Source organism: Lethenteron reissneri, chromosome 32, assembly GCF_015708825.2.
Source record: "Lethenteron reissneri isolate LAM-NWPU_2019-01 chromosome 32, ASM1570882v1, whole genome shotgun sequence".
Classification (NCBI taxonomy): domain Eukaryota; kingdom Metazoa; phylum Chordata; class Hyperoartia; order Petromyzontiformes; family Petromyzontidae; genus Lethenteron; species Lethenteron reissneri.
The window spans coordinates 11,056,177-11,083,485 of NC_083810.1; the positions used below are offsets into that span (position 1 = coordinate 11,056,177).

Consider the following 27,309-nt stretch of genomic DNA (forward strand, 5'->3'; position numbering starts at 1 on the left):
GGTGGGATTGGTTAGGGGGGTTGGTGGGGTGTGAGTAGGTTGGGGGGTGGGGGGGGGGCGTTGTTTGCAGCGTTGGAAGAGGAGAGGAAGGGGTTTTGAAGTTTCTCCAGGGATGTATGGTGAGGCGGGGGAGGGGGAGGGTGTTAGTAGGGAGTGGGTGAGATTGTGAGTTGGGGGGTAGGGTAGGAAAGAGAGCATGGGTGGGATGGTGTGTGTGTGTGTGTGTCAATTTTAGGAAAATATTTGGGATCCTATTAGAGACCCCATTCGCTCCACCCAAAGGCATCGCAACTTTTGTTTCTTTCCGGACTCCAGGAAATGTTTTGAACTTTCTCCCCAACCATCCACCCCTCCTTTTAATGAGCGCAATTTCAGCGCTGCATAGCTGCAATTACACAGGCTGTAAAATCTGACACCATGCGTGCAGCCGTTTTCCATTGCAGATGTGTGGCGATAAGAGATACGCTTTCATTTTTGGAGGTCAGGGGTGGAATAAATAAAGAAACGCATTTTTATGTTATTACTTCGTGCAGCACGCGTGCAATTTGGGGAAAAAATGCCACCCATTGATGGTTCGTTCTTGGTAATAACTAAATGAAACCACCTGCTATTTCACGTTATGAAATTTGCAAGCAATTATTGCATTTCAACTGGTGAACAATTATTTAATGAGTTTAACATGGTAAGTTGACTAATCATCTTCATTAATGAGCAAACTCTGAAAAACTTGCACCCAAATATATTCATGAACAGTGATATAGATACATACGTCTCTCCATCAGGCAGATATGGCAATGGAATTAGCTCATGCGGAGGCGCTAGATGGACCATTGCATCGCAGAACCTCGGCAGATGGTGGCAGCCTGGAGATACCTTCATCCAGCAGTGGATAGGTCATGGCTAATGATGACATCGTTTCATATTGAAACGGAAATCCGTGGGAATTCTATCAAGACGCACTCGATAAGTGAGCAAAGATGGGCACTTTTTTTCGTACACACATTTTCAAACTGCCACACCGAAAGCAGCTGAAAGGCAATTCCTTGCGAGCACGGTGATGACAATGAGACGGGACTCAAAGAGGCATGCTGCACATCGGGCACATAGCGAGAGAAGGAGACATCGCTCGGCAGGTCAGATACACGAAAGCAGTGGCGGCTCCTGCAAAATCTCTCAGGAGGGGCAAATGTCTGGATGATTGATAAGGATAAGGTCCACCCATGCAATGGATAAATTAACAGCTTAAGCATGTAAAGGCAACTTCACTTCTTTAATATTAATGAAAAATAAAGTGACTCTTACAATACATCTTGTTTGTTTCTATACTCACTATTAATACAATCCACTCAAGTTTATTTTATTAAAGATTCCACTAGGTGGCGACAAATTATATTGTTGGATGAAACGTGCTTACGTATGATGACGTAAGCACGTTAGGGCGAGCCCTCCCGGAAGCCATAGAGAATGCATTGCAGCGCCCCCCGGTCGAAAAAAAACATCTTTGAATGTAAGTCTATGGGGCCACTCGGGGCGATTCTCAGCCGGAGTGAAATCGCCCAAAAAGAGGCGGTACTCCACAGAACGTGACATGACGCTGATTGGACTATATCCAGAGGCACAGTGACGGCTATCGTGACTTTGTGGTTCAATGACATTGGTGGTGCGTCGCCCAATCGCCCTAATGAAGAAACCGCCCCTGCACGAAAGGCTCAAGCGGCAGGGTTAACGGTGAAGCAGGCAGAGGGAAGCGATCGTCAAGTCCATCTCTTGAGTTGGGGACGGAGGGAAGAAAATGGTGTCTTGGAGGCCAGGCCAAAAAGAGAGGGCAGAAGAGAACGGTGAAGAAGAGCGAGTACATATGTTGAACTTCTTTCGCACCGTACGTAGCCAGCCGTGTTAATCGGAGGTGCAGTGTTGAGTCTATTGGGTGGTGTTAGTCTATGTGCAGTATGTATGTTGAACTTCTTTCGTATTGTACGTAGCCAAGCTTGCTAATCGAGCCGTCCTCTGGCTGCCCGCACCCTCTTGAGACCCATCTCCTTGTTCAATCCATCAGTGGAGAGATCAAAGCCGACGATGACGATGCCTCAAGAATTGCCCCTTCTTTTCTGTCGATGAGGTTCTGCCTCTCGCTGTTGCGTCGTCATTTGCTCTTGTATAAAAACAATCTCTGTCCTGAAGCAGTCTGCCTGTTTTTCCCTGCTTAAAATAAATACATCTCAATAACTCTATAGATGTTTTGATTTAAAGCTTTCGTGACTGCAGGGATTCATATTCTTGGTTCTTTCGGTAAAGTCACGTAGAAGGGAAATAATAAAATAATATAAATATAAAACAATTAAAATTCTCACGACGATTCGACTGCAACACGAGCAATCGTCATCAGGTGTGTATTATTTCCCTTCAACGTGACTTTACCGAAAGAACCAAGAATATAACTCTACAGATGCCCACATTTGCAGTTATCTCTCCAGCATCTTGAGATACATTCACGCATCAACTATTAATAAACGTAACCTCAACTATCTGTATATATGTTTTATATTTCACCAGGTAAGGCCCACTGAGATATATAGCTATTTTTCAGAAGCGACCTGGCTCCCAGAAGTTATTGGCTTATCATGTGGACATTTGTAGCAGCCAAATACTATAAACACCCCGCCAATGCGCACATGTTTTATCCACCAGGGAAAGTGGGCAATGAACTTGGGTCACGTGCAGGAGCTGGACGGACCATTGCATTGCAGAACCACGAAAGATGGTGGTAGATGTGTTTTTTTTAAGCGTATAGGCGTTTTAGAAAATACACCGCCTAAATTCTCAATAAGTATAACCCGTAAAAACAAAGTTTTTCATCTATAAAGTCCTTTATATGCGTGGCGGCTAGAGTCCTCTCGTCCTCTGGCTTGAGATGGCTGCCACCTATGGGTCAGATGATTGCATTGCACCATTAAGCAATTGGTAATTAAATATAATATTTTTGTCCTAAAAAGTGTAAAATTTTGGGAAAAAATTTCACGAACATTAATTGTCTCGCACAACGAGTCTGTGTGCAAAATGTCAGCTCGATTGGATCACGGGAAGTGGGTTAAAAAACGACCGAAAGATTTGCACGGTCGTAAGCAAGCAAGCAAGCAAGCAAGCGAACTTAATATAAAGAATTTAAAAAAGCACTGAGGTGGTGCTCATCTGTTCACACCAAGATGGGAGACAGGAAGGCTTCGAGAGGCAATGTCTACCAACCTGCTTGACTGCAGGGGCGACACATAGTTTTGTTGAATGAGATAACTCGCGAAACAATGCGTGAGACACACGTTTCTCGAGATACAAGCAGGGTTTTTGTTGTTGTTTTTGTTGTAAGTATGTAACAGATAAAACAAAAATCAATGCCCTTATCTTTTGAAGTCCAAAGGCTTTGACATTATTCTTGCATCATGTACTTGTAAAACCCATAATTTGATAATGGCATGTGCACCGATGCCTACTTGATTGAGGGAGAAATCGGCACTTAAAAGAAGTATTTATTGATTGCCTATTGGCCAGTCAAAAGTCAAAGTGATTTCCGATGCTTAAATGAGCGGTGAGGCAGTGGTCACCTGTTAACCTCCTTGAGCCAGCCGTGGAAGATCAACATTCCAATGGCAGGTTGGAATTCCATCCAAATGACAACCACTGTTGGCTTCGTCACAGAGTGATTCCGTATTTTATCAACCCCAGGGGATGATGGGCTGGGTCAACCCTCAACTCGCAACCTCCTGATTGCAAGTATCTCGCTCTACCGCTGAGTCACGTGACCAGTGGAGAATTGGCCCTGACTATTAACAAAAACGAAACAATTATTTTCATGTTTTACCAGGCAAGCCCCACTGAGCTCTAAAAGATGTTTTCAAAAGCAAGCTGGCCACAAATGATAGCTCAACAAAGTGATTTATCACTTGCCAATTTCCCGCAGACAATTACTCGAAACGTATATTTCTAAATATTTCTAAATGGAAAACGGGAGGACCCGGAGAAAAAACACAATTTGACCACGGGGAGAGAGACACGCAAACTCAAATAAACAGGCGTCGGGGTCAGGATGGAACCCGCAGGCGAGGTCGTTAACATCTCGCCATCGAGGCGCTCCTAAAAAGATTGCACAAGCAACTTACGACACAATTTACAGTCATCCAGAAGTGACCGCATATATTTTACGCTTAGGCATTACGCTATCACTAACGCATGCTGACCATGTGAATAAAGTTAACGTTTCTGGGCGCCGGATGGGTGCGGGGGTGGCGGGGTTGTGGGGTGAGGTGGTGGGCGCTGGTTTGAGTTGTAGAGGGGGGCGCATGAAGAGAGGAGTATATATATATATTTTTTGGGAAGGTCACAGGTCAACTACTGACCGCCGGATGAGTAACGGCAAACGCACTTAACAGACCTGGCTAAACGCGAACCAGACTTTGAGACGAGAGTAACGTCCCTCCCCCCGGGGGGGGAGATGCGTGCGATCAATGGTATAGGATTTCCGACGCGGTCACTGCCTGCAAATATTGAAAAATGCATCCAAACAAATCACATATTGTGTGAACTACAAAAGAACTGCATGCGGGGTTGTACATCGATGCGGTTTAAGTGCTCGGATTTCCCTTAATACGTCCGCTGCCCTTTGCTTTTGGAATCTTCGCAAATATGAGCCCGGTTAGTTTTTGTGTCGGTGACCGTGCCATGGCCTGCCTGCTCTTGCGGGCATTGCGCTGCAGAGCAGAGGGCCGTACCGAGTGTCACTCCCACGTACGCACGGTGGATATTTCTCCGGGTACGCCTGTTGTCTTCTGCACAAAGCCAAACTGTTCACCATGGGATGGCTAAACGGTCTCAGAGCAGGGTCCTCAAAAAGAGTCCTGAGATTCAGCGAGGCTTTTCCTGGGTAAATAAATGGCGCTGTTAAATATTCATTCTACGTGAAATGGGGTTGTCCGCCCACAGCGTACTGGATGAACTAAACGGGATTCACTAAACATAGATTGTTATGTCTACTGTCGATGTCACAACGAAACACTGATATGTTGTCTGTAGCACGGTTACACGTGGCATTCAAAGCAATAAAATGTAAAAAAACATTGCCTGTGTATTTTATTTCAGCGCAATCATGTATAATCCCTTGTCAGGGAATCTGCAATGATAACTATCAATGCTTCCTGCACTTATTTTCTATACTGTGTGAACTGAGCTGCACATGGGGGATAGGGGATAGTGTTTTTAGATAATCCGCGCTGATATGAGGTCTCACGGTAGACACTCCTGCCCCCCCCCCCAAAGGGAATTGAGTGCATAAAGCGACTGAATGCGATCCCAAGGCAAAAGTTGGAGTTGGCAGCATTTTTTCCGCAGCGGAAAGAAACCCGCGGCAGTCGGCACGCAACCTAAGAAAGTTGTTTTAAACAAGACTCCGCATGCAACGGCGCGTCGTGTAGCTGTCACGTAAAGACGCTCGTTTGGTGTAAAGAGTTTTCCTCCTTCATCGTGTTTATGCTCAACGTTATGAAACGTGTGGCTGAGTGGATGAGGCTGGGGGCGTGAGTGAGGGGCGTTGGGGGTGGGGGGGGGTCGGTCAGCGGTATCGTAAATGAGCCAACGGCTCTTAAATTCCGTCCTCAAATGCTGGCGACCACGTGCGTTTAATCCCATTTCTCAAGTGCGGACAGTTTTCTGGTCTAGGCCCAGTCACGGAAAATTTCGTAAAAAAAAAAATTGGTTCATCCTGGGTCTCGACTGATTCATAAACGTGTCCGATGATTGACGTGGCCGCGAACTGTTCTTCATCGAGTGAGACTGGCTCACAGGAGCCCTTTGAAGTGCCCTCCCGCGGCTTCTACGTGACATCACCTTCTCAAGGCTATTTTCCGACATGACGTGATGATTTGCTGACTGCGGGGTTCTCAGGGTTCTTTGCCCATTGGCCTTGCGACTTGGATTATATATAATCACGCCTGATTTTAGTGAGGAAAGCCTCGCTGAGTCTCATATTCCTTTTCAATGAGGGTCCTGCCAAGTTTTTGAAGCGGGATTGGGGGGGGTGGGCAATGTTTCTGCGGTGTGTGATTCCAATTGAGTAATTAGCAGGCAATTTTTAAGCAATCGGATGTTTGGGCAATACCGCTGAGATGATCGCATGGTTTCTAGCTCTGGGAGGAAACCAGAAAACCCAGAGAAACCCCCACGTAGAGCAGGAGAACATAAAAATTCCAGGCAGCAAGGTGCCAGCATCAGGAATCAACCCCAGGCCCTTCTCGCTGTGAGACGCACGTGCTGACACTACGCCACGCCTGCCACGTTAGAGGTAAAGGTACGGCCCTGAAATTACAGGGCGCCACGGTGGCGAGATGTTAACTACCTCGCCTGGTATACAGGAGATCGTGGGTTCAATCCTGACCCTGACACTTGTTGTATATTTGGAGTTTGCACGTGGATTTTATCTCCAGGTTTCCCTTCCACATTTAGAATCAACGCGCGTTTAGAGTTTTTGGCTGTTATAAATGTCCACGCGATGAGCCACTTTGTTGAACTATCATTTGTGGCCAGGTCGCTTCTGAAAAAGAGCTACATAGCTCAGTGGGCGTTTCCTGGTAAAATAAAAATAGTTCAGTTTAGTTAACTTCAATCTTAGATAACTTGAACGCACCACTGCTCGCGGCAGGGCCCTCACTCGAGGGAGCACGAGAGAGCCCCTACAGAGGATATTTATCCAGATGTATTGAAAGAGGTATGGGATATAATCGGCGATAACATATAAAAAAGTACCTAAACAAATACAAGTGGACTTGGGATAACAAATGCACCATGCTCATTATATGGAAACCAGTGATGGCCTGGTGGTCAAAAAAGGAAGGTCATTTGGTGGTAACCTCCAAAGGGGAGATGAAGTTGCGGAATCAAGTTCACCGTGTGTTAAACGTGATTGGTCGCAGCTGCACAACACCAAAGGCAAAGCTGTCAAATAAATCCGGAGGAACACCTTCATCTAGCAGCGAAGAGTGAATGATGATGATCAGGTCAAAGGTCAATTTTCCACCCGACAAAAGCACATATGCCCACGGTACCGATTAACCCAGTGCAAAAGCACCCTCTTTCCCAGCTCCTTAATCTCCCTGCCATACCTTGTGCCAACGCGCCTCTCACCCAAGATTACGGTGATGTTGAATCACCAGTGATGTAACTGAAGAGTGAAACTCTCGCTCGTGTGTGCATCTGTGCGTCCGAGTGCGCGCGCTCTGTCCAAGCAGTGCGGAGAATTTGGCCCAAGTGCAGGAGTGTCACGCAGCGCTCTGGCTGCATCTGCTTCACAGTAGCCGGCCGCAGGAGTGGCTGAGGTTTGACTCGCAGCCAAAAGGGATGAGGGTGCCTTGATATCCTGAGCCACATGTGGCTCAGGGGAGGATAACAACAGCTGTTATGTTATTGTTGCGGGAGTGCGTCGCCAGCGATGGTAAATCTAATTCAACTTCTTACGAGGCATAAACACACCATCGCGTCTAATTGCCAACCAGTTTTAACGGCTCTCCGGTTGTTTGTATATGCTCAGCTTGTTCGTGACCACAAACGAAACGACATCAACCGTTTGAATTATCATTCGAGGTCAAAGGTCGAGCAATCTCCTCCTCAATTGCTTGCGCGCCACTCGTCTTTTGTTCACAGCCCGGAGTCGTTGGCGGAAATTCCACATTCTCTTGCGACCAGATCGCCCGGAATGCACCCGGTTTTGCCAGATCTCGAAAGCCAAGCAGCGTTGAGCCTGGCTTTGCGGCTGGATGGGTGACCACCATGCATACGACTGGAGTTGTCGGCTGCTGCTGGGCTACGTAGTCAGTTAAGGACAGGGCAGCAATATTTATTGTTGGTGTACTCCTATGCTCCAAAGTCTGTGCATCCCACCTACACTCGTACGCACTGACCAGTGTAGTGAAGTGTGGTCGATTAACCTCCCCATCGCATGCACGGTATTGAGAAGTCCGCATGCAGTTGTGGCAAAGGGCTGCACGTAATTCGTGGTGTGGCACAATGTAATCATCAACACCGTTAATTATTCATGACATGCCTGTGGGCACAATGGGTGGATTAAATTATGCTTGTGTCACTGATTTTTAGTGTGGGCTCAATTACAAATTCTCAAGTTAATTTTTCCTTCGGGCTGAATAACAGCACTGGGGAACCTGCAAATGAATTACACCCGTCTGCATATTTATGCGTTGTGTGTATATATATAATGTTATATTCTATACGTATATAAAAAAATAAACCCTAAATATTCCACACACACACACACATAGGAGTTTCCGCTATCCATCTCCTTGACAATAGCTGGTAAAAGTTAGCCTCACTTGACGCGTGGAATGCGTGCACCGGCGGTCACTCAGCCCCCCTCCGACCGCCCCCCTCGACTGCTCGGCGATGGCTCGTCAGGACCCAAGTGAGAGAACGCAGTGGCGGGACTTCATCTGACACCCAAGGAATTTCCCTCCCGTGCATCGCTTGGTGGGTGGTGGTGGAGGGGGCGGGATCTCAAAAACCGCGTTGACCGAGAGCGACACCACGTGGATTCTTTACAAGGAGTCTTGTTGTTGCTGAAGCCAAAATTTGCCTGAGATTATGAACAAATTAAGGGGGGAATGGTATAATTTGGCGCAATTGCTTTGCTCATGCAACTTGCTGGCAGATGAGCGCTCCCGCTTGACGGAGGGCTCAAGAAAGCCCCGACGCTTCCACCCTGGCCAGACGGCTTGGGAGATGTGGGAATTACCCACGTTTTACTCCCCCCCCCCTGCCCCCTCCGCCGTACACGTGTGGTGTCTCTAGGTGGACGGGGGAGGGTTCACGACGCACCAGGCCATTGATCTCCCACACCGGGGCGATTGAACCCGGTGACCTCTGGGCTGCGAATTCCAGCGTGCTAACCATTACGCCATGGCAACATCCCTGAGATAATAACACTGGTAATCGTCACACGATAAATACTGCAAAAGCAAAACAAAAGTGTGGTTCAACAAGTTTGAGCGAGGAAAAGACCTTTGAAGGGACACACCAAAAAAGTCGAAAACGCGGCAGAATGCGTGCACCTGGGGCAGTCATTCGAGAAGGATTCAGAATCCAAACGATGAAAAACAAAGGGGAATAACAGGAAGATGACGTTCCCTTTGGATACGCGATCATAAGAAGGGCCGCCCCTACCACCCGGTGGTGACCCATCCAGGTAACAGCCAGGCTCCATACTGCTCTAGCTGTCCGAGATCTGAACAGATCAGGTGCATTCGGAGTCAATTTTGGTTGTGGGATTAATGCCCATAACACGACTCGCTTTTGTAGGGGGGGACGGGAAGGTGAGATGCGGGGTCGGTTGGAATACGCGAGCAGTCGTGCAACCGCACGAACGGGAGCTGGTGCAATCGTCGATAAAGGTGCAACCCTGCAATTGCTTGCTCACACGACTGTTGGTGGAAGGCCATCCGCTCGTCGGCAGCCCAGAGAGCCCCTCCAGGCGGGAACTTGGCCTACTCTTCAACCCTGGCCAGACTTATCTTGGAAGCGGGCGACTGGTAGAAGTGTAAAATTATTCAGAGGTCATTTAACATCAAAAGACTGCGGTTGACATTTTGGTATGCTTTCAGCTCATTGTGATTAGTTCATCGAGCCGTATGACCTTATAATTAGACGTGCATAATAACTCTGAATGTGAGAGAAATATGGCATCCACTAATAGCAGTGTACGCATGGTGGCCTTCCCGTTAAAACAGCGTGCAATTCATTTTGACACCCTAATGATCCTCGTGTACGAATTCATTAATTATTCTGCAGTCAAAATTGCCTTCGTGGGTTACGGTCATAATTGCACGTCAAGCAGTGGTCCTTTCCAGTTCTAACTTTCATCGGATTTGATCATTTCCTGTAAGTTTCGCGTGGGATTTTAATTGCGTTAGCTGCTACATATAGCTCCCCCACCTATCGAGCGACCTAAGGAGGAACGCACAGATTGGGGGATATGATGGGAAGAAAAGACATCTTGTCGATTGCTGTGACGAGTGTGTGCTTGGAGCAGGCCATGTCACTAACTAGGAGTAAGACCCACGTTTGAGACTTACAACGGAGCGGCAGTAAAGGGACGATTTTCTGGTTTATCCAGGATGCTTTTGTTGCGCGTCGTCGCTTTAAGATGTTCTGTGTTCATATTTTGTTTGTTGCGGTTGCACCCGACTCAAGAGCCGCATGGCTCACAGGGCTCTACCTAATACATGAAACTTGAAACTTGAAAACTTGAACCACACTCGAGAGTAGATCCACGGCAGCGATGGAGCAATGAAATCAGACGATGCACAGGTGCTCTTCGTGATGGTTGTGTGGCCGTACTCTATGTACGTTGAACTTCTTTCGCACCGTACGTAGCCAACCATGCAAATCGGAGGTGCGGGGGAAGGACAATAAACTGAACACAAACAGCAGTCCTAAAGAAATTAGTTTTCAACATAGATTTAAAAGTGCACAGCTAGAGTCGCTTCCTAATATCGGAAGGAAGAGCGTTCCAGACGGCCGCAAAAATTACCATCTTTGTTCGATGGCTGCCAAAAGCCGCTGCGAGGAAGACCTGGACAGAGTGCAATAGCTTTAGGAGACATTCATCCAGCAGCAGATGGATCATGGCCGATCACAATGATGGTGATATATACATGCATATATATATATATTTTAGCTGAACTAGAGGAATGTTGAAATTACAGTCACTCTTTGCAAAAAACGTACGCCCACAGTCGTCCTCTCTCCACGCGGCCTCCATGGACCATGAAGGCAAGCGGCGGTGTAGGAGTGTGAATGTCATGATATGTGAGGCCGACCCAGCAAACATTGCATTGTTGGTGAAGGGGCCGGAGGAGCGAGGACCCGCCACTGATGCTAGCGGGGTGCATTCGTCACCGAGCCACCGCTCCACCCACTGATAATTAATTTATGAAATAACGCATTTTCAAGGTAGTTGTATTGACCTATATAACACACATCCACACGGACACAGATAACGAGCACTACCCAGCGTAGCATGGCAATAAATTCAAACGTACTATGTTCTTCATAATTGCTTTTATTTCATATTAAACTATTTTGTGTAACAAACGTATGGAACACGCCCTTTAATAGTCGACATGCTACTTGTGAGCCAAGCAGCTTCCCACCGCCGTCCCCATTACCTCCTCCCTCCTCCTCCTCCTCCACCCCCGGTGCGGCACAGAGCCTTCGATACAAACGCAACAATCTGCGGCCGCTCGTCCGCTCACAGCCTCGTGGTCGCAAACGAGTCCCGGTGGACGGGCCGCTTGGGAGCCCCATCCTCCTCGCACGTGTCGTAGGACTCGTCCGGCAGCGTCGGCGAGCTCCGCGTCCGAGGCGAACGGGGGCGACGGCGCGCACGCGCCTTTCGTCCGTTCGCGCCCGTCGCCCCGCGCCGTGCCGGTGCCGCCCGCCGGAACCCGCCCTCCCCTCGACGACCACGGCCGCGACGTCACGGTCGCCACGCTCAAGAAAGCCGCCGGGGCGCGAGGGAGCGCCCGCTCGTCCTGAGCGTCCGCGAGCGCCCGGGATGCCCCGCCCGGCCCGTCGTCGCGCCCGCCCCGTCCGGGCAGCCTGTCCACCTCCTCGGACACGGTGCGGATGGCGCCGTTGAGCTGCGACGGCGCCGCCGCCGCCGCGGCCTCGGCGGAGGGCGAGGCGTGCGGCTCTCGCGCCGTCGCCGCCGTCGTCGCCGCGACGCGTCCGCAGCCGCGGCTCTTCACCTTCGACCTCCAGGCGAAGACGCGCTTGCGAGACAGCGACCTGCGATCGTCCAGGCGTGCGCACGCGGCGCTGGTGGAGTCCGTGTCGTAGATCAGGACTCCGTTGGGGCTGAGGCACAGGGGCGCCCGGACGGGCGGTGGCGGCGGTGGCGTCCACCACGGCGAGCGACGACGCGGCGCCACGGGCCTCCTCCTCCTCCTCCGCCGAGCGATCGCCGCGGGAGTCCGCCGCGTTGAGGACGTCGCCGCGGTCGGCGATGCGCTTCCGGGACCCCTTCTTGAGCAGTCCCAGCACCTCGTAGCGGAAGCTCGAGATGTCTTGCTTGAGCTCCTGAGCAAACGGGGACACACGTTGGCTACGTACCGGTGCGAAAGAAGTTCAGCGCGCATGCGCACATGCACATACACACGCACATACGCACGTGTGCACGTGCGTATGTGCGTGCGTACTTGGATGGCCCTTTTATCAATCCACCGCTGGATGGTGGTATCCCCACACCGCGTGAGCCACGGGAGTTAATTGACCCATACTTCGCGCGGCTATGAAAGGCGGGAAGTAAAGATAGGGGGATAGAAGTACCGTACGATAATGGATGTTGGTGGACTGCCCTGCGCTGCCCGCAGCACTTTTAACGTAAACCGTGACTTGGATAATGACGTAGCTTAAAGCGCAAGCCTCTCACAGCGGTCGCGGTGCATTGTACAAACATGCAATCGTTAAATGCTACCTTAAAGTTTTCTTCCGTCAGACCCTCCTCCGTCCTCGCTTCTCGTATCATCGCAGCGACGTAGCGCTTCACCAGGTTCTTGATGACCTCCTGAACGACCGTGCACAGTGCTTGGGTTTGTTCGAGTTCATTTCATTCGTTACACGGACGCACCCCTTTAGCCGGTTGCCCGGCTATTTTACAAAGGGGTGGGGGGGATGCGTGGTGCTGCGTGAGCACAGCAGCAACGAAGACAAAAGACAACAGCAGAGCTTGTCCGTGATCGAACCGAAAACAAATGAAAATTAAATATGTAAGTTCAAATGCCCCCTTGATGAACGAGGTTCATTAATTCCTTAACCGCTCAGCGGGTGTAAGGCTTACTTCACCAGCTCTCAATCCGGAGCCTCGACATTTGACTCACGAATTAGGATTTCGAGTTTCCACATTAATCGACAGAGAAAATGATGAAAAATAAGAATAAGTTTTACCATTCCGGTAATAAAACAGGTGTTAAGATATTCTTGGTTCTTTCGGTAAAGTCACGTAGAAGGGAAATAATAAAATAATAAAAATGAAACATAATAAAATTCTCACGACGTTTCGGCCACAACGCAAAAATCCCCTGTGGGCTGGTGGAACCAGGTGGTTCCTACCAGTATTAGTTTTCAATCTAGATGATTTAAAAGTGCATAGCTCCAATGGCTTCCTAATATTGGAAGGAAGAAAGTTCCAGACGGCTGTGGAAGCGCATTTGAAAGCGTGCGATGCAGTGGCCGTCTTTATTCGATGGGAGCTTTTAAATAAACATAATTGATCAGTTATTCAGCTCATCGCGAAGCTCCCAGGATGTTCGGATGAAGGTCGCAACACGTGGAGCGAATCTTCAGGCATCAATCCGAATGACACGCGTGTTCAACCCAAACACACCACGGAGTTGTATACAGCACAACCGCAAAAAAAAACCTACACAGTGCGATTATATTGTCACGATGGCAAAGACGATACACATCTGGCTGCCTAGGTGTCATTTAAAAAAAAAATACGGACGAAGATGACGTGTTCACTTCAAAGTCATACATCCTGGAAGACAGGTGTTTGGGACAGTTGCTATTTAAAGTGCCAAACAATAGCGCGCAGTAAACCCATCTGAAACATCACGCCGGCCACAACAATTACGCACTTGTGGTGACCCCCGCTTACACACCTGGTACTGGTGGTTGCGTCTCAAGTTGTCGGCCGCACGTCTCTGCAAACACAGCGATGACACAAGCACATTTGACTCGATCCTCATCAGCGGAGGGCAGCAGCTCCGTCCCTCTAGAGGCCACACACACACGACCTCCCTGCCACATCAAAACGATCACCGGACGAACGCGTTTGACTAGCGCCGACACAACAGGTGGCTGGGGGCACCGAGGGGTCACAGCGCTGCCGACTCCCACTCTCCCCGTTCGAGTCCAAGCTCAAATCTTTCCTCGTCTCCTCTGCCGATGATTGACTGCCTCTTCTTCACTTTGAAGTGTCTCGTACGGCACCGTCGCGTGGCATCATCTCCCTAGCTGACCTGCAGTCGCCTACCATCTACCGGTACAGCAGCATTTGTAAATGTAGGTCACATTTAGTTGCTCAGTAGTAACAAAAGCTTTCCATACGATCAGTTGTATGTATGTTGCACTTCTTTCGCACAAGACATAACCAACAGCGCAAATCGGAGGTGCGGGGAAGGACGACACAAACTAAACACACAGAGCAAGGTGAGCTGTGTGTCACGTGCTGGTTTCTCGGACGTCATTCCCAGGAGTGGCCACGCTGGTTCAGACATCACTCGCCACTGGTGTTAGCCATCGACCTCGGGTGGGTGGGTTCATGGCGCAGGGTGATAACCGGTGAGCCACCGATTAACCTCGCTTCAGAAGGAGTTGCTGGCCCACTGGGAGGGATGGGGTGGCCGAAAGTAAAAAATATTTTTGGGAGCCCCAAGTTCCATTTACAAAATGCCAGTGAGATGACAGAACAGATATGAACAGGAGATCGAGACGTAGCGAGATGAGAGTAGAGCGATGCAGACGAGATAGAGATGAGAGAGATTAATTCGATCTTGTAATGTGAATGATCACGTTATGATTATCATGCGAAATTAAGCCGACCTTTGCCACACTCATAGATTTCCATGAATCTGCGGTCGGGGGGGGTGGCGGGGAGGGGAGAATTGCTATCTGCTTGTGGCGGTGTATGTGTGTGGGAGGGATGGGTGGGTGGGTGGCTTAAAGCTCGAGCTTGGTGTTGCCCGTGCCAAGCGCCACCGACTGGTTACCAGCGTCATTTGGGCCCGCACTCCCAGCGTCCCGAGGCTCTCGTGTCTCTTCCGTCGCGCGCTCAGGAGGCTGCACGGGCAGAGGCGGCGGCCGAGCCACTGGCACAGGTACCACACGGACTTGGGGCTCGGGATGATGTTGAACGGGGTCGGGAGGGTGCCGCCCTCCTCGAAGTAGCTCATCCACAGCTTGGTGCGCGCAAACTTCCACTCGATGTCGGCGTGGTCCTGCGCGGGCGGGGGAGACGGAGGGAGGGAGGGAGGGAGCGGCACGTGTGCGGGACTCGGCGTTAATGCCGAAGCTGGCGCCGAGTGCGGGAAGAACGATACGCGGGGTAAGGCCCGGGGGCGGCAACTGCGTCGCTTTTGGGCCCTTTTGTGACTCGTTTCCCCAATGGGTTGACCCTGCCCATCGGGTTGACCCTGCCCACCGGGTTGACCCTGCCCACCGGGTTGACCCTGCCCACCGGGTTGACCCTGCCCACCGGGTTGACCCTGCCCATCGGGTTGACCCTGCCCATCGGGTTGACCCTGCCCACCGGGTTGACCATGCCCACCGGGTTGACCCTGCCCACCGGGTTGACCCTGCCCACCGGGTTGACCCTGCCCACCGGGTTGACCCTGCCCACCGGGTTGACCCTGCCCACCGGGTTGACCCTGCCCACCGGGTTGACCCTGCCCATCGGGTTGACCCTGCCCACCGGGTTGGCCCTGCCCATCGGGTTGACCCTGCCCACCGGGTTGGCCCTGCCCACCGGGTTGACCCTGCCCACCGGGTTGGCCCTGCCCATCGGGTTGACCCTGCCCACCGGGTTGGCCCTGCCCATCGGGTTGACCCTGCCCATCGGGTTGACCCTGCCCATCGGGTTGACCCTGCCCATCGGGTTGACCCTGCCCATCGGGTTGACCCTGCCAACAGGATTCTGTGAGCGAAAGAACCTCGTGGGTGGAGCTGGCGAAGGATGCCTCGTGGCTGTAACGGGTCGGATCGACCGTGGGGTGCGCCACGGTGGGGAGATGTTAACGACCTCGCCTGGTATACAGGATGTCCTGGGTTCGAGCCCGACCCTGACTCTTGTATCTTTGGAGTAATGCATGTTCTGCCACGTGGTCTCGTGGGTTTTTCTCCGGGTGCTCCGTTTTATTCCCCTCCACATTTAGAATCAACACCCGTTTAGAGTGTTTGTCTGCGGTACATTTCCACGTGATTGAGCCACTATGTTGAGCTAACATTTGTGGTGGCCAGGTGGTTTCTGAAAAAAAGAGCGGTATAGCTTAGTGGGGACTTATATCTGGTAAAATAAATAAATGTTTTAAATAGTCGTTACTAGTTGTGTCGAAGACTCGGTGATGGCATTGGTGACGGAGCGAACCGAACGGCATACGAGTACAACAGCAACATAATGCGACGGTAAATCCGAGATGAAAGAGAGTTTGATCGTCGAATCAAATCGCGACACTCCGTGGTGCTCGCAGCGCTTCTTCATTGAGTTTTGCAAATCGGTGGATGATGATCGCAACGGTGTCCAAATGTTAAATTGCGCGTGGCCCACGGGGTGAGTCAAAGAGCACTTGTGAATCCTGAAATGTGTTTGCTGTCTGGCTGAAATGGAGCTTATTGTGTGCCTAGCTCTTCATAATGAAAGGTTTATTGTGTGGGGTCTATGACCCCTAATTATCATGAAGTGTAATTGACGGCGATTTAAAAATGGTTTCGCATTCTGTTTAGGATTTCGTTATAATTCCATATTTGTTAAATCCAATTAGGGAGAACACCATCTGGCTGAAATGTTGATGGCTTTAAGCTGGTAAAAAAGAACCGAGCCCCATTTTTCTGTCATAAAGCACAGGCAAGACACATTAACGTGAGCGCTGATGTGACACTAACGGTCATGCATGAGCATCGTGCATCATAGATCAGCGAATCTAACCCAACAACAACAACACGCATTTCTGATTGCCTATCAAGATTTATCGATGAGTTTGTCATTATACTTCCATTTCTCCCCACTCCATAATTAATTGTGTTCATTTTAGACACCGAAGCGGAGAATCCCACCATCAGGCCCGCATGATCGCGTGGCAGCACACAGTGCTGCCACGTGATTCACTTTTTAATTGGCAACAGTTGGAGGTGTAAATGGCTGGAAATAAAATCGGACCCTAGAGGCCTTAAGAGCTGTGCATTGTGATCATTCGGTCTAAGCGCTTGGCAGTGTGCACATTTAGAAATATCATGATTTTTTGACATCACGTGCGTTTGACACAGAAAAAAAATGTGCCTTTTAAAACCCTCCAAGTCAAGGCGAGTAGTTTGCCCGCATTTTCATATGAGTGTCTAAGCCAATGTGTGAGTAACATATGACAGTGGTAACTGACAGCCGATTAAGACGTAGAAAACATTACCGTTGTACTTGAGTGCGTTACTTGGCTGGCGTTCATTATCCATTTGGCCTTGCTACGAGGCCGTAATGCTACTGCGTGCTGTCGTTATGTTTTACTCTTGCAAGCAGCTGTTTAGTGACTCCGTTGCACTCGCGTGGGCTTTGTTCGGACAACGAGGCGGTGTCCAGAGACCTCGCACGGACAATTAGTGTTGTTACAGGAGGGGTTAGAAACCTTGGGGGGCCAAACAGGACTTTAAAAACAACCTTTTTTTGCAATGCCACGCTTTAACACACTGCTGTCACTTCCTTACAGTGACGGATGTGACGGCCAGGTCAAAAAATATCTGCCCCCCCTCCAGCACCTGATAAGTGTGGCTAAGATGCTCGCGACGATGGCGAAATATTGTCTGCGGGCCGTTTTGAAGTGCTATGTCACGTGATGCCTGTGGGTTCTCCACCCCTGTGCCATCAGAGGGAGGCGCAAACTCCAAATAACAATCAACAGCAGACAACCTTTGCTGTGCACAAGCACTCCAATTCGCCGTGCAAAGATTGCGTTTCTTCTCATGATATTTCTTTTGTAGTGCCATCTAATGGGTGGGTCATGACCGTGCTTCACCGTACCGGTTAGCGCCGGCTTGGTGAAGAAAGATATCACCCACCACTGATGATGCTCTACAGCCGTGGGCGGGAATCAAACTCAAGTGGCCACGTTCTTAGCGTGGTGCAGGCAGTGTGTCCATTGACTGCACCAGCTGCGCACCACCCGACTGCAATATATGGAGACATTTTTAACAGAACGCGTTCGGCTTCTGGCGTGGAGTTTTTAGTTTGGACACGGCCAAGTACGGAATGTATCTGCTCGCCGTATGACGAAAGCCACGACGTTGATTTGCTCACGGTAATTATTTTTTAAGTTTCGAGCAATTCAATGAGGTTCGGATGTGCTGAGAGTCACTGGAGGGCTATGAGAGAGATGCATTCGGCATAACTCCATTGTTGCGTGTGTAATTGTCCCTAACGGCAATGCATTTATCAATTTCGTTTGATTCGGATGTAAGATTATTAGCAGGGGGCTCGGTTCAAATGAAGTCTAAAATTAGGTCAGTCTAACTTTACAGTGTAGAGCGGTTCATTGTTTTTGTTTAACATTTTGCTCGATGCGCATGCATTGTCCTGGGTGGGATACACAACGCCGTGGGCGTGAGGCAGTGGCGCAGTGATCAGCACGCCGCACCATGAACCTGGGGACCTGCTTTCAGTTCCTGGCCACGGCTAACGTCGGTGGCGGCGAGGGATATCTGAAACTCAGCTTTATGTCCCCGTCCTTCACCAACCCACGATGGCCAATTTGATGACGTTGTAGCCCAGCGCTCCTAACGCACTGGGCACGGTGTTGAACGGGGGCCCTCATTCTGCTGCGGCATTAAAAAGGCGTTGCGCATGGACCGTGCGAAGAAGTCGCGACTGAGTGCGTGTGTGTGCGCGCGCACGTACGTGTGCGCACGTGCGCGCGGGCACGTGAGACGGGCAAGTGAGTGTGTGTGTGTGCGTGTGCGCACGTGCGCGCGGGCACGCGAGACGGGCAAGTGAGTGTGTGTGTGTGCGTGTGTCGCGCCGCATCGTGAGAGTGCGCACGCTGATAATGCTGGACTCGCCGCTCCTCACCGCGATGAGCTGGTACGAGTTGTTCATCATGGCGATGAGCATGTTTAGCAGCACCACGAGCGAGATTACGTTGTACGTGCCGAACATGGTGGCGCCCACAAACTCGGTGAACTCGTGCCGTGGACGCACGTTGGTCACGTACAGGTTGATGAGCCCAAAGATGGACCAAAAGAGCGACTGCAGCGTTTCAAACAGCCTGTACGAGGGTAGGAAATAAACAAACACACAAAGAAAGATTCCCCCATTGTAGCCTTATAGACTGCTGCTGGGGCAGTCTATAAGGCTGCACGCCTTATAAGGCCCCGTGCGGCACACAGGGTTGTGGTCTTTAACTATTTGTTACTTGACCAGGTAAGGCCCACTGAGCTGTACAGATCTTTTTTTCGGAAGCGAGCTGGCCACAAATGATAGCTCAACGAAGTGGCTTATCACGTGGAAATGTACAGCAGCCAAATCCTCTACACGTGGTACAATCGGTATACCACGAACTTATCACCTTTGTCTGCCCATACCTGGTGTTTGCAGAATGTACCACGTACTTACTTAAGGCTGAGTCAATCTAGAGTAGGTCCAGAATAGGTTCAGATACCGCTTGCCACAGGTATTATTGATGGCCGGGAATCGAGCCGAGGCTGGTGAGATTATAGCACAATGCACTAACCACTTTGCCACCGCTCCCTTCACTGCATACAAGTGTAAATGCACACGTATGTGCCACGCGGACATACATGGATATGTGCGCGCGCACTCACACAGATGACTACGGTAATTCGCCGAACCAAAGTGATGCTTTACATTTTTTTTTCCGCAGCTTACCATGTGCTCCAGAGTCTCTTAAAATAGCTCAGCTAATTGGAGGCAGTTCTAAAATAAGGAAGAAAAAAAACATGCAAACGCCATGAATCATGCAACGTTTTCCAACATGCAGTTTGTCGTCGGCGGTGTTTAACGTGCGATTAGCAATGTTTCAATGCCGCACCACACAACGAGATGGCGTCACGTAGAAAGACACCATGGGGAAGCAAGGCACGGCGCATCCCGTGTGTGGCTTCATTGCCGCGGTCGAATTGGCTTATTTGACTTTCGCGCCGGTTTATATTTTTGTTCATTCCAAGGGTTTGGGAAACCCTTTCATAAATGTGGCCGTTTTTAGTTTTGTTTAGGTGTACAGAGCAAGTCACTTATAGCAGCAACAACAACAAACTACAATTATATTTCAATCGGATAATCCTTGACGAGAGTTATCATGACCCCCATGTTACAGACATAAAAAGGACAGAGCTGACAATGAAATGTGAAAAACATGAAAAAAAACACAGCAGGGCTCCAGCCGACGCACTGACTCACAGATAAACCATTCACCTCGTGACCGCACACAAGGCATTCAATCAAAGCACACAGACCGCACATTTGAAAGAAAAAACAACAAAACATCCGCGAAAGTGTCGAAAAGCAATAGAACCGTCCGAGCCGTCGCTCTCTCTCTCTCTTCCCGGTCCCGTTGTGGATACGCACGTGGAGAAGGCGTTATTCTGCTTCTCACATCGGATGCCCTTGCAGTTGTTCTCATCGTCCGCGCTGGTCTCGTAGTAGAAGTACAGCTGATTGAGCCCGTTGGCGAAGGCGAGCAGCACGAGGCAGTAGATGAAGAGGAACTTGAGGATGTCGAGCAGCATGCGGCCCAGCGAGATCTGCAGGGGCCCCAGGTGCGAGTTGGCCGTGAAGAGCGAGATGAGACGCAGCGAGCTGAAGATGTTGGCGATGGCGAAGAGGGCCTCGGCCACGAGCGTAGGGTGCCACATTTCCCAGTCGTCCCTCGGACGCGAGCCGTTGTACTGCGCAGTGGGAGGGGGGCACGCGGTCACACACGGTGGTCATCAGAACTGCCCGCGGTGTGGTTCTAAAGACAACTGCCTGATGGCAGGGGCCGATTCGCTCCGTAGGGTGAATGTCGAGAGATGGAATGAGGCACCGCCGCCTGGTCATTTCATGAGTTGGCATGGTTGGAAACGGGAATTGTTTGTATTGTTTTTGTTATTCATATTCAACGTTTTTGGGTTTAGATCGCGTTGTTTATAAATGTGTCGTAACCCTACACCACCCGACACGGCCAATCAGCAAAAAAGTGTCACGTTGACAAAAGACAAATAGTTCACTGCTTTAGCCCACCGGTGTGTTGAAGCGTGAAACCACAACATTTACAGTTTTTGAGTACGATGTTTCTCTGGTAATTGGCCGTGTCGGGTGGTAGAGGGTTACGACACATTATAAATAACGCGATCTAACCCAAAAACGTTGATTATGAATAATATTGGTCGCGAAATCCTACGTGTTAAATTTTTTTGTTGTTGTTGCATCTAATTTCTGAAGCACTGCTGAAAATTATTTGGAGACCCAGGAAAAAATAGTGGTATATCCCCCCCCCTTTGAAAATAACCCCCCGAAAATGAATAGGTACCTTCTGAGGTACCCCTCAGATCTGAGGCATAGGGCAAACAGCGCTACCTGCCTTCATTGAAATACAATTGGAGGAAAAGATAAGAAAAAGTGCAAAATTGAAAAGTATTAACCCGTTCCTGTTCTAAGACGTCTGCAAGTTGCAGGGTGGGGTCCCTCCCGTTCACCTCTGAGTCTCAGAAAGCACAAGAGGCTCAGCGTTAATTGTATTTAGAGAGGCGTAGCGTCGTTGTTTTTAAAGACACTGTACTCACCGCAGAGAACTGTAGCGACACGACCGCCCTCTACGATAGCTGGCGCCACTTTATTTTATACGCCCTCCTGCATGGCCTTGTGGGAGCCTCGATACCTATAAAGTTATTTTATTTCAGTTTTTCTTCCGGTTTTCTTTTTGATGATGGGATAGAGTTAATATAAACATGAAACAAAAATATCCCATGCTTTGATGCTGCTGCTGCTGCTGATAGTGCTGTGGGTACCTTGACGTACGCCACGACCTTGAGCGAGATTGTGGCAAGATACAGCGAGTTCATGACGAAGTCCATGAGGTTCCACCAGTCGTTGACGTACTGCATCAGTCCACGGTCCCACATCTGTTTGATCTCTGCCCAGATGAATCCTTCGAAAACAGCACACGCCATCACTCGATGTCGTCGTTACGCGTTTACCCAGAATCCTGCGCATTCGGTCAAGCGCCTAAGGGGCCGTCCATAAATGACGTCACGCGATTTTGGACGATTTTTGACCTCCCCCCCCCCCTTCGTCACACGGTGTCACAAAAAGTCAGACCCCCCTTAAAATATGACGTCACAAAGCTCTGCCCCCCCCCAAAAAAAAAATTAAACATGCTTCAAATCGCTTGAAACTATTGTCATTGTAGTGCGTATTCAATGTGGCGCTGCACTCTGATGTTGTAGGAGAAAATATTTATTAAAAAGTCTATTTCATTAAGTAGAACGTGTTTTCTATATTTATTTAAAGTTGCGCATTTTGATGTGACGTCACATTTCTCACCCCCCCCCCTCGTCACACATCGTCACAAATGTCTGACCCCCCCCCCTAGGTGCGTGACGTCATTTATGGACGGCCCCTAACCGCCTTCAGCCTGCTCACTCTAAACCGCGGCATTACATTTGATCAACAATCACTCGATTTAAAAGCCATTGCGTAATTACAAAATAATTTTGATTGGCCTATCTTCTCTTGCCATGGTGTACTGTTAAATTGTTTTCGACCGCTATTAAATTATATTATTTTTTAAAAACATATTTGAGGCATTCCTTTGAATCCCAAAATCACATTAAAACCAAAGAAAATGGTGATGATTTTTTATAATTTAGACATCAGAGGGTGAATACTAAAGCCGCCGTAAACACGTTTTTTAAAAATGATAGGAAGCCAAATTTAGTTCAGAAGCAATACATGAACACGTCACATTGACAAAGAAATCACAACAACATTAACCCTTTTAAAGTCCCTCGTATGGCTATACACGTCGCGTTTATGTTAACGAGTATGGTACATGATTCCACTGATGAGGGTTGAAGAAGACTTTTACATTTCTGTGGTGGGCCACACATGCTCACACAACTTCGACACTTAAAAAAAATCCCTCACAGTACGCAGCGTTGAAAATATCCCCCCCTCGAGATCTCGATTATTGTCGCTTGAGATGCTTGCAATGACAGATAATACTAATTGCATACGGCTTGCAGCCTCCTGTGGCCACTGGCCGTATGAAATGAAGTCGCGGGCCATAGGTTAATCACCCTTGAACTAAGCCCCGAGCCTCGTGTGAACCTGAGCTGGCGTATTCTCTGCATGTCCCTTCATGTCCCACGTGGAATGTGGCCAAGCTGACCCATGCTCTCACAGACTCACACGTTAAAGACAGAGATGCCCCGTGATAGCCCTTTAGCAGACTGTTGGGGCAAGTGCTGTTAGCGAGCGCCTATGAAGGCCGGCACGGCAGACGCGGGGGTGGGTGGCCAATGCCACGCCCGGCCGTATTTGTCTCCCCAGTGCTGATGTGTGCACACTGTACCAGGTAATCATTTGAGGCCGAGTCGACCTAGCAGAGGCTCACGACCAATTAAAAAATTCGGCACCGTTATTGGTCGTGAGCGGGGATAAAACCCATGTCGCCGGGTTTGTAGCGAGGGCACTAAATCACTACACCACCGCTCCCCACACACACAAAGATCCCCCGTATAGCCTTAACAGACTGTAGGGGCAAGTGCTGTTAGCGAGCACCTATAAAGGCCGGCACGGCACACGAGGGGGTGGGTGGCCAACACCACGCCCGGCCGCCTTTGTCTCCCCAGTGGCGATGTTCACACCGCACCAGGTACTCATTTGAGGCTGAGTCGACCTAGGGGAGACCCAGGACCGGTTCAGATAATCGTCATTGGTGTTGGCCGTGAGCGGGAATCGAACCCGGTTCGCCAGGGTTCGCAGCGCAGCGCGCTAACCACTACACCACCGCTCCCCACACACACGCGCACTGACACACAGACACACACGCGCACTGACACACAGACACACACGCGCACTGACACACAGACACACACGCGACACACACCATCACAGGCGCACTGACACACACACACAAGCGACACACAGACACACACGCGACACACACCATCACAGGCGCACTGACACACACACACAAGCGACACACAGACACACACGCGACACACACCATCACAGGCGCACTGACACACACACACAAGCGACACACAGACACACACGCGACACACACCATCACAGGCGCACTGACACACACGCGACACACACACACACACGCGCACTGACACACACACACACGTGACACACACACGCGCATTGACACACAGACACACACACGCGACACACACACACACGCGCACTGACACACAGACACACACGCGACACACACCATAACACGCGCACTGACACACAGACACACACGCGACACACACCATCACAGGCGCACTGACACAACACACGACACCATCACAGGCCCTGACACACACACAACACGGACACACACGCGACACAACACCATCACAGCGCACTGACACACACGCGACACACACACACACGCGCACTGACACACACACACACGTGACACACACCACACACGCGCATTGACACACAGACACACACACGCGACACACACACACACGCGCACTGACACACAGACACACACGCGACACACACCATAACACGCGCACTGACACACAGACACACACGCGACACACACACACACACGCGCACTGACACACAGACACACACGCGACACACACACACACACGCGCACTGACACACAGACACACACGCGCGACACACACACACACACGCGCACTGACACACAGACACACACGCGCGACACACACACACACGCGCACTGACACACAGACACACACGCGCGACACACACCGTCACAGGCGAACGCAAGCCCTCACCTACTATCCACGGCAGCACAATCCATTCCACTTTGGTCGGCGGCGGACCCTGCATGCTCAGGTCCGTCTGCACGATGTGCTGAGAGGCCAGCAGCAGGAGCAGCAGGAAGGTGAGGTACGATGCCGTGTGGCAGATGAACTTGATGAACGGCTTCTTGATGAAGACGCCGAACCTGCTTTTGGGCACGATCAGGTAGCAGAGGGAGAGCACGGGGAAGAGTAGGCCGATGGCGAGGCAGGTGAAGAGCTTGATGGCCCAGTGCCGCCGCCTCCAGCCGGGGAAGCCGTCGTACCACAGCGTGGCCAGCAGCTGCTGGCAGTTGGGCTGAGCGACGAACTGCGAGGAGAAAAACAACAACAACAACAAAAACAACAACAATAACAACAACAATAACAACAAGGCACGATCGCCACCAGTGCCAAGCGAGATACAGGGACGCCTCTACTTACGAACATCCGATTTACGAACAGACCTCTGGAAGTTTAACACGTGGCCTTTCGAGGCCAATATCTTCCAGCGTGGCCACTACATCTACGCCTCTGTATAAGGAACGAAACAGGTGGACTTCTCCACAAATATGGCTGTCGCCTGATGAAGCTGGTTGTAATTACTGGCGAAACGTCGTGCTCAGATTGTAAATGTTGTGGCTTGGCTCTCCAACACACCGGTGTGCTGTACTAGTGACGAATTGGCCACGTTCTGTTGACGTGACAACCCTTACTAGCTGGCTGTGTCGGGTGGTGGCGGGTTTTAATGACACTTTTATATATTTACGCGATCTAACCCAAAAAAAACCTCTATTATGGAAGACCTCTAGATGGGTCCTTTGAGTTCGGCGCAGCGACGCTAATGACGCTGGAACACAAATAAGCTTCCTGTCTTGTAGGTTATCGCACAGTTGCGTCCGGTGCCATCTGACGTGAGATCAAAGATTAATTGATGCAGACGAGACTTTGAAGTTTAAGGTCATTATTGCACTCCATCACTGTGGCGTTACTCTCAATTAAATTATGTACATGGAGTGTAATGTGCTGGCACATTTGGCTAAGGACGAAGATTCAAACCCACGTCGGACAGAATATGTGTACAAGATGAGGCGATTAATGTTTTGGGCTGATGCCACATTTTACTCTTCATAGCCAAATACAAACAAAACGATAAAACCCGCCAACAGACGAACTGTATCGAATCATGACCCCAAATTGTGACAATTCGAATCACATTCTTGGTTCTTTCGGTAAAGTCACGTAGAAGGGAAATTATAAAAATAAAACAAAATAAAATTCTCACGACATTTCGGCCACAACACAAGCAGCCGTCCTCAGGTGAAGAACAGAGCTGTCGGAAAGACAGCTTCCCAATGAACACCGCCAAGCTTGGCAGCGTATTTTTAAGCTGGGCGGGAGGAGCAAAGTGCCTTGACAAAGGAGTGCCTTTACCGAAAGAACCAAGAATATGAATCCCTGCAGTCACGAAAGCTTTAAATCGAAATTCGAATCACCTTCCCCAAATTGTGACAATTCATCATGTTTGCCCGTGCCTCTCCCTACGTCAGCCACGCGCACCTCCTTCTGGTGGTACTTGATGGCGAGCTGCAGGCGGTCGAGGTTGTACGGATTGTTGGGGTCAACGACCGCCTTGGGGTCGTCGTTGTGGTTGAGGATGATCTCGAGCTCCTTTGAGCTGCGCGTCTGGTCGAGCAGGTCCTTGGCGAAGCGCTTGCACTGCTGCGACAGCTCCTCGTACTCGGACTTGAACTCGTTCTCCACCTTGCTCAGCTCCTTGAGCTCCCAGCTGAGCTGGAAGGCGGTGAGGATGGGGTCTTCGCTGGAGAGCGCCACCAGCGACGGGCTGGCGAGCGCGCGGTAAATGTTGAGGCGGGAGCGCGAGTGCCGCAGGCTGTCCACCTCGGAGCTCGACACGCACTCGACGCACGAGCAGCGCACGGGGTGCGGCCGCGGGATGGAGACACCGCGCCGCACCAGCAGCTTGATGATCTCGTAGTTGTTGGCGTGCGCCGCCAGCACGATTGGCGTGATGTCGGGCGTGAACTCCGAGAACTGGCGGTCGAGCAGAACGGGCGGCACCTGCGGTGGCACGCGTGTTCGCGCGTTCGTTGCGTGCATGCGTGTGCAGGATTTTAAACACGAAAAGTCGGAGGCAGTGAGAAAGCCAGGCCCTGTGGCGTTAATTTTGATTAAAGGGGATGTATGCTAAATTCGGGGAGAGCGGGGAGCAGTAAATGTTAAACGAACTTTGAACGAATCTTAAATGCTAAACGGTGAATAATAATTGACGTGTGACATCAAAATAACTTTATTTAATGCTTTGCAGCCCCAGGAATGGCTTCGCGAGCACCGGCCCCTGTAGTATGACTTCGTGCTAAGTGGGGGCATGTTAAATCTCACAGGGGTGGCTGGGTGGGGGGGCACGGCACAACGCGGTCAACGCGAAACAAAGTCTCAACAAATGTTATACGCAAGCAGAATGAGTTAACGATACGATCTGCCGTTGCCTGAAATGCATCTCAC

General features: G+C 50.3%; 1 protein-coding gene across 1 annotated transcript in view; it reads right to left on the reverse strand.

Annotated features, from left to right (window-relative positions):
* Positions 1-11,296: 11,296 nt before the first annotated feature.
* LOC133350029 (short transient receptor potential channel 4-like) overlaps positions 11,297-27,309 on the reverse strand; it is a 30,580-nt gene continuing 14,567 nt past the window's right edge. Inside the window, 11 exon segments of the mRNA XM_061563987.1 lie at positions 11,297-11,383; positions 11,385-11,928; positions 11,930-12,126; positions 12,524-12,613; positions 13,710-13,751; positions 14,820-15,047; positions 18,845-19,070; positions 20,390-20,709; positions 21,811-21,950; positions 24,778-25,114; positions 26,344-26,865. Coding sequence (XP_061419971.1) covers positions 11,297-11,383; positions 11,385-11,928; positions 11,930-12,126; positions 12,524-12,613; positions 13,710-13,751; positions 14,820-15,047; positions 18,845-19,070; positions 20,390-20,709; positions 21,811-21,950; positions 24,778-25,114; positions 26,344-26,865 — 2,733 coding nt within the window.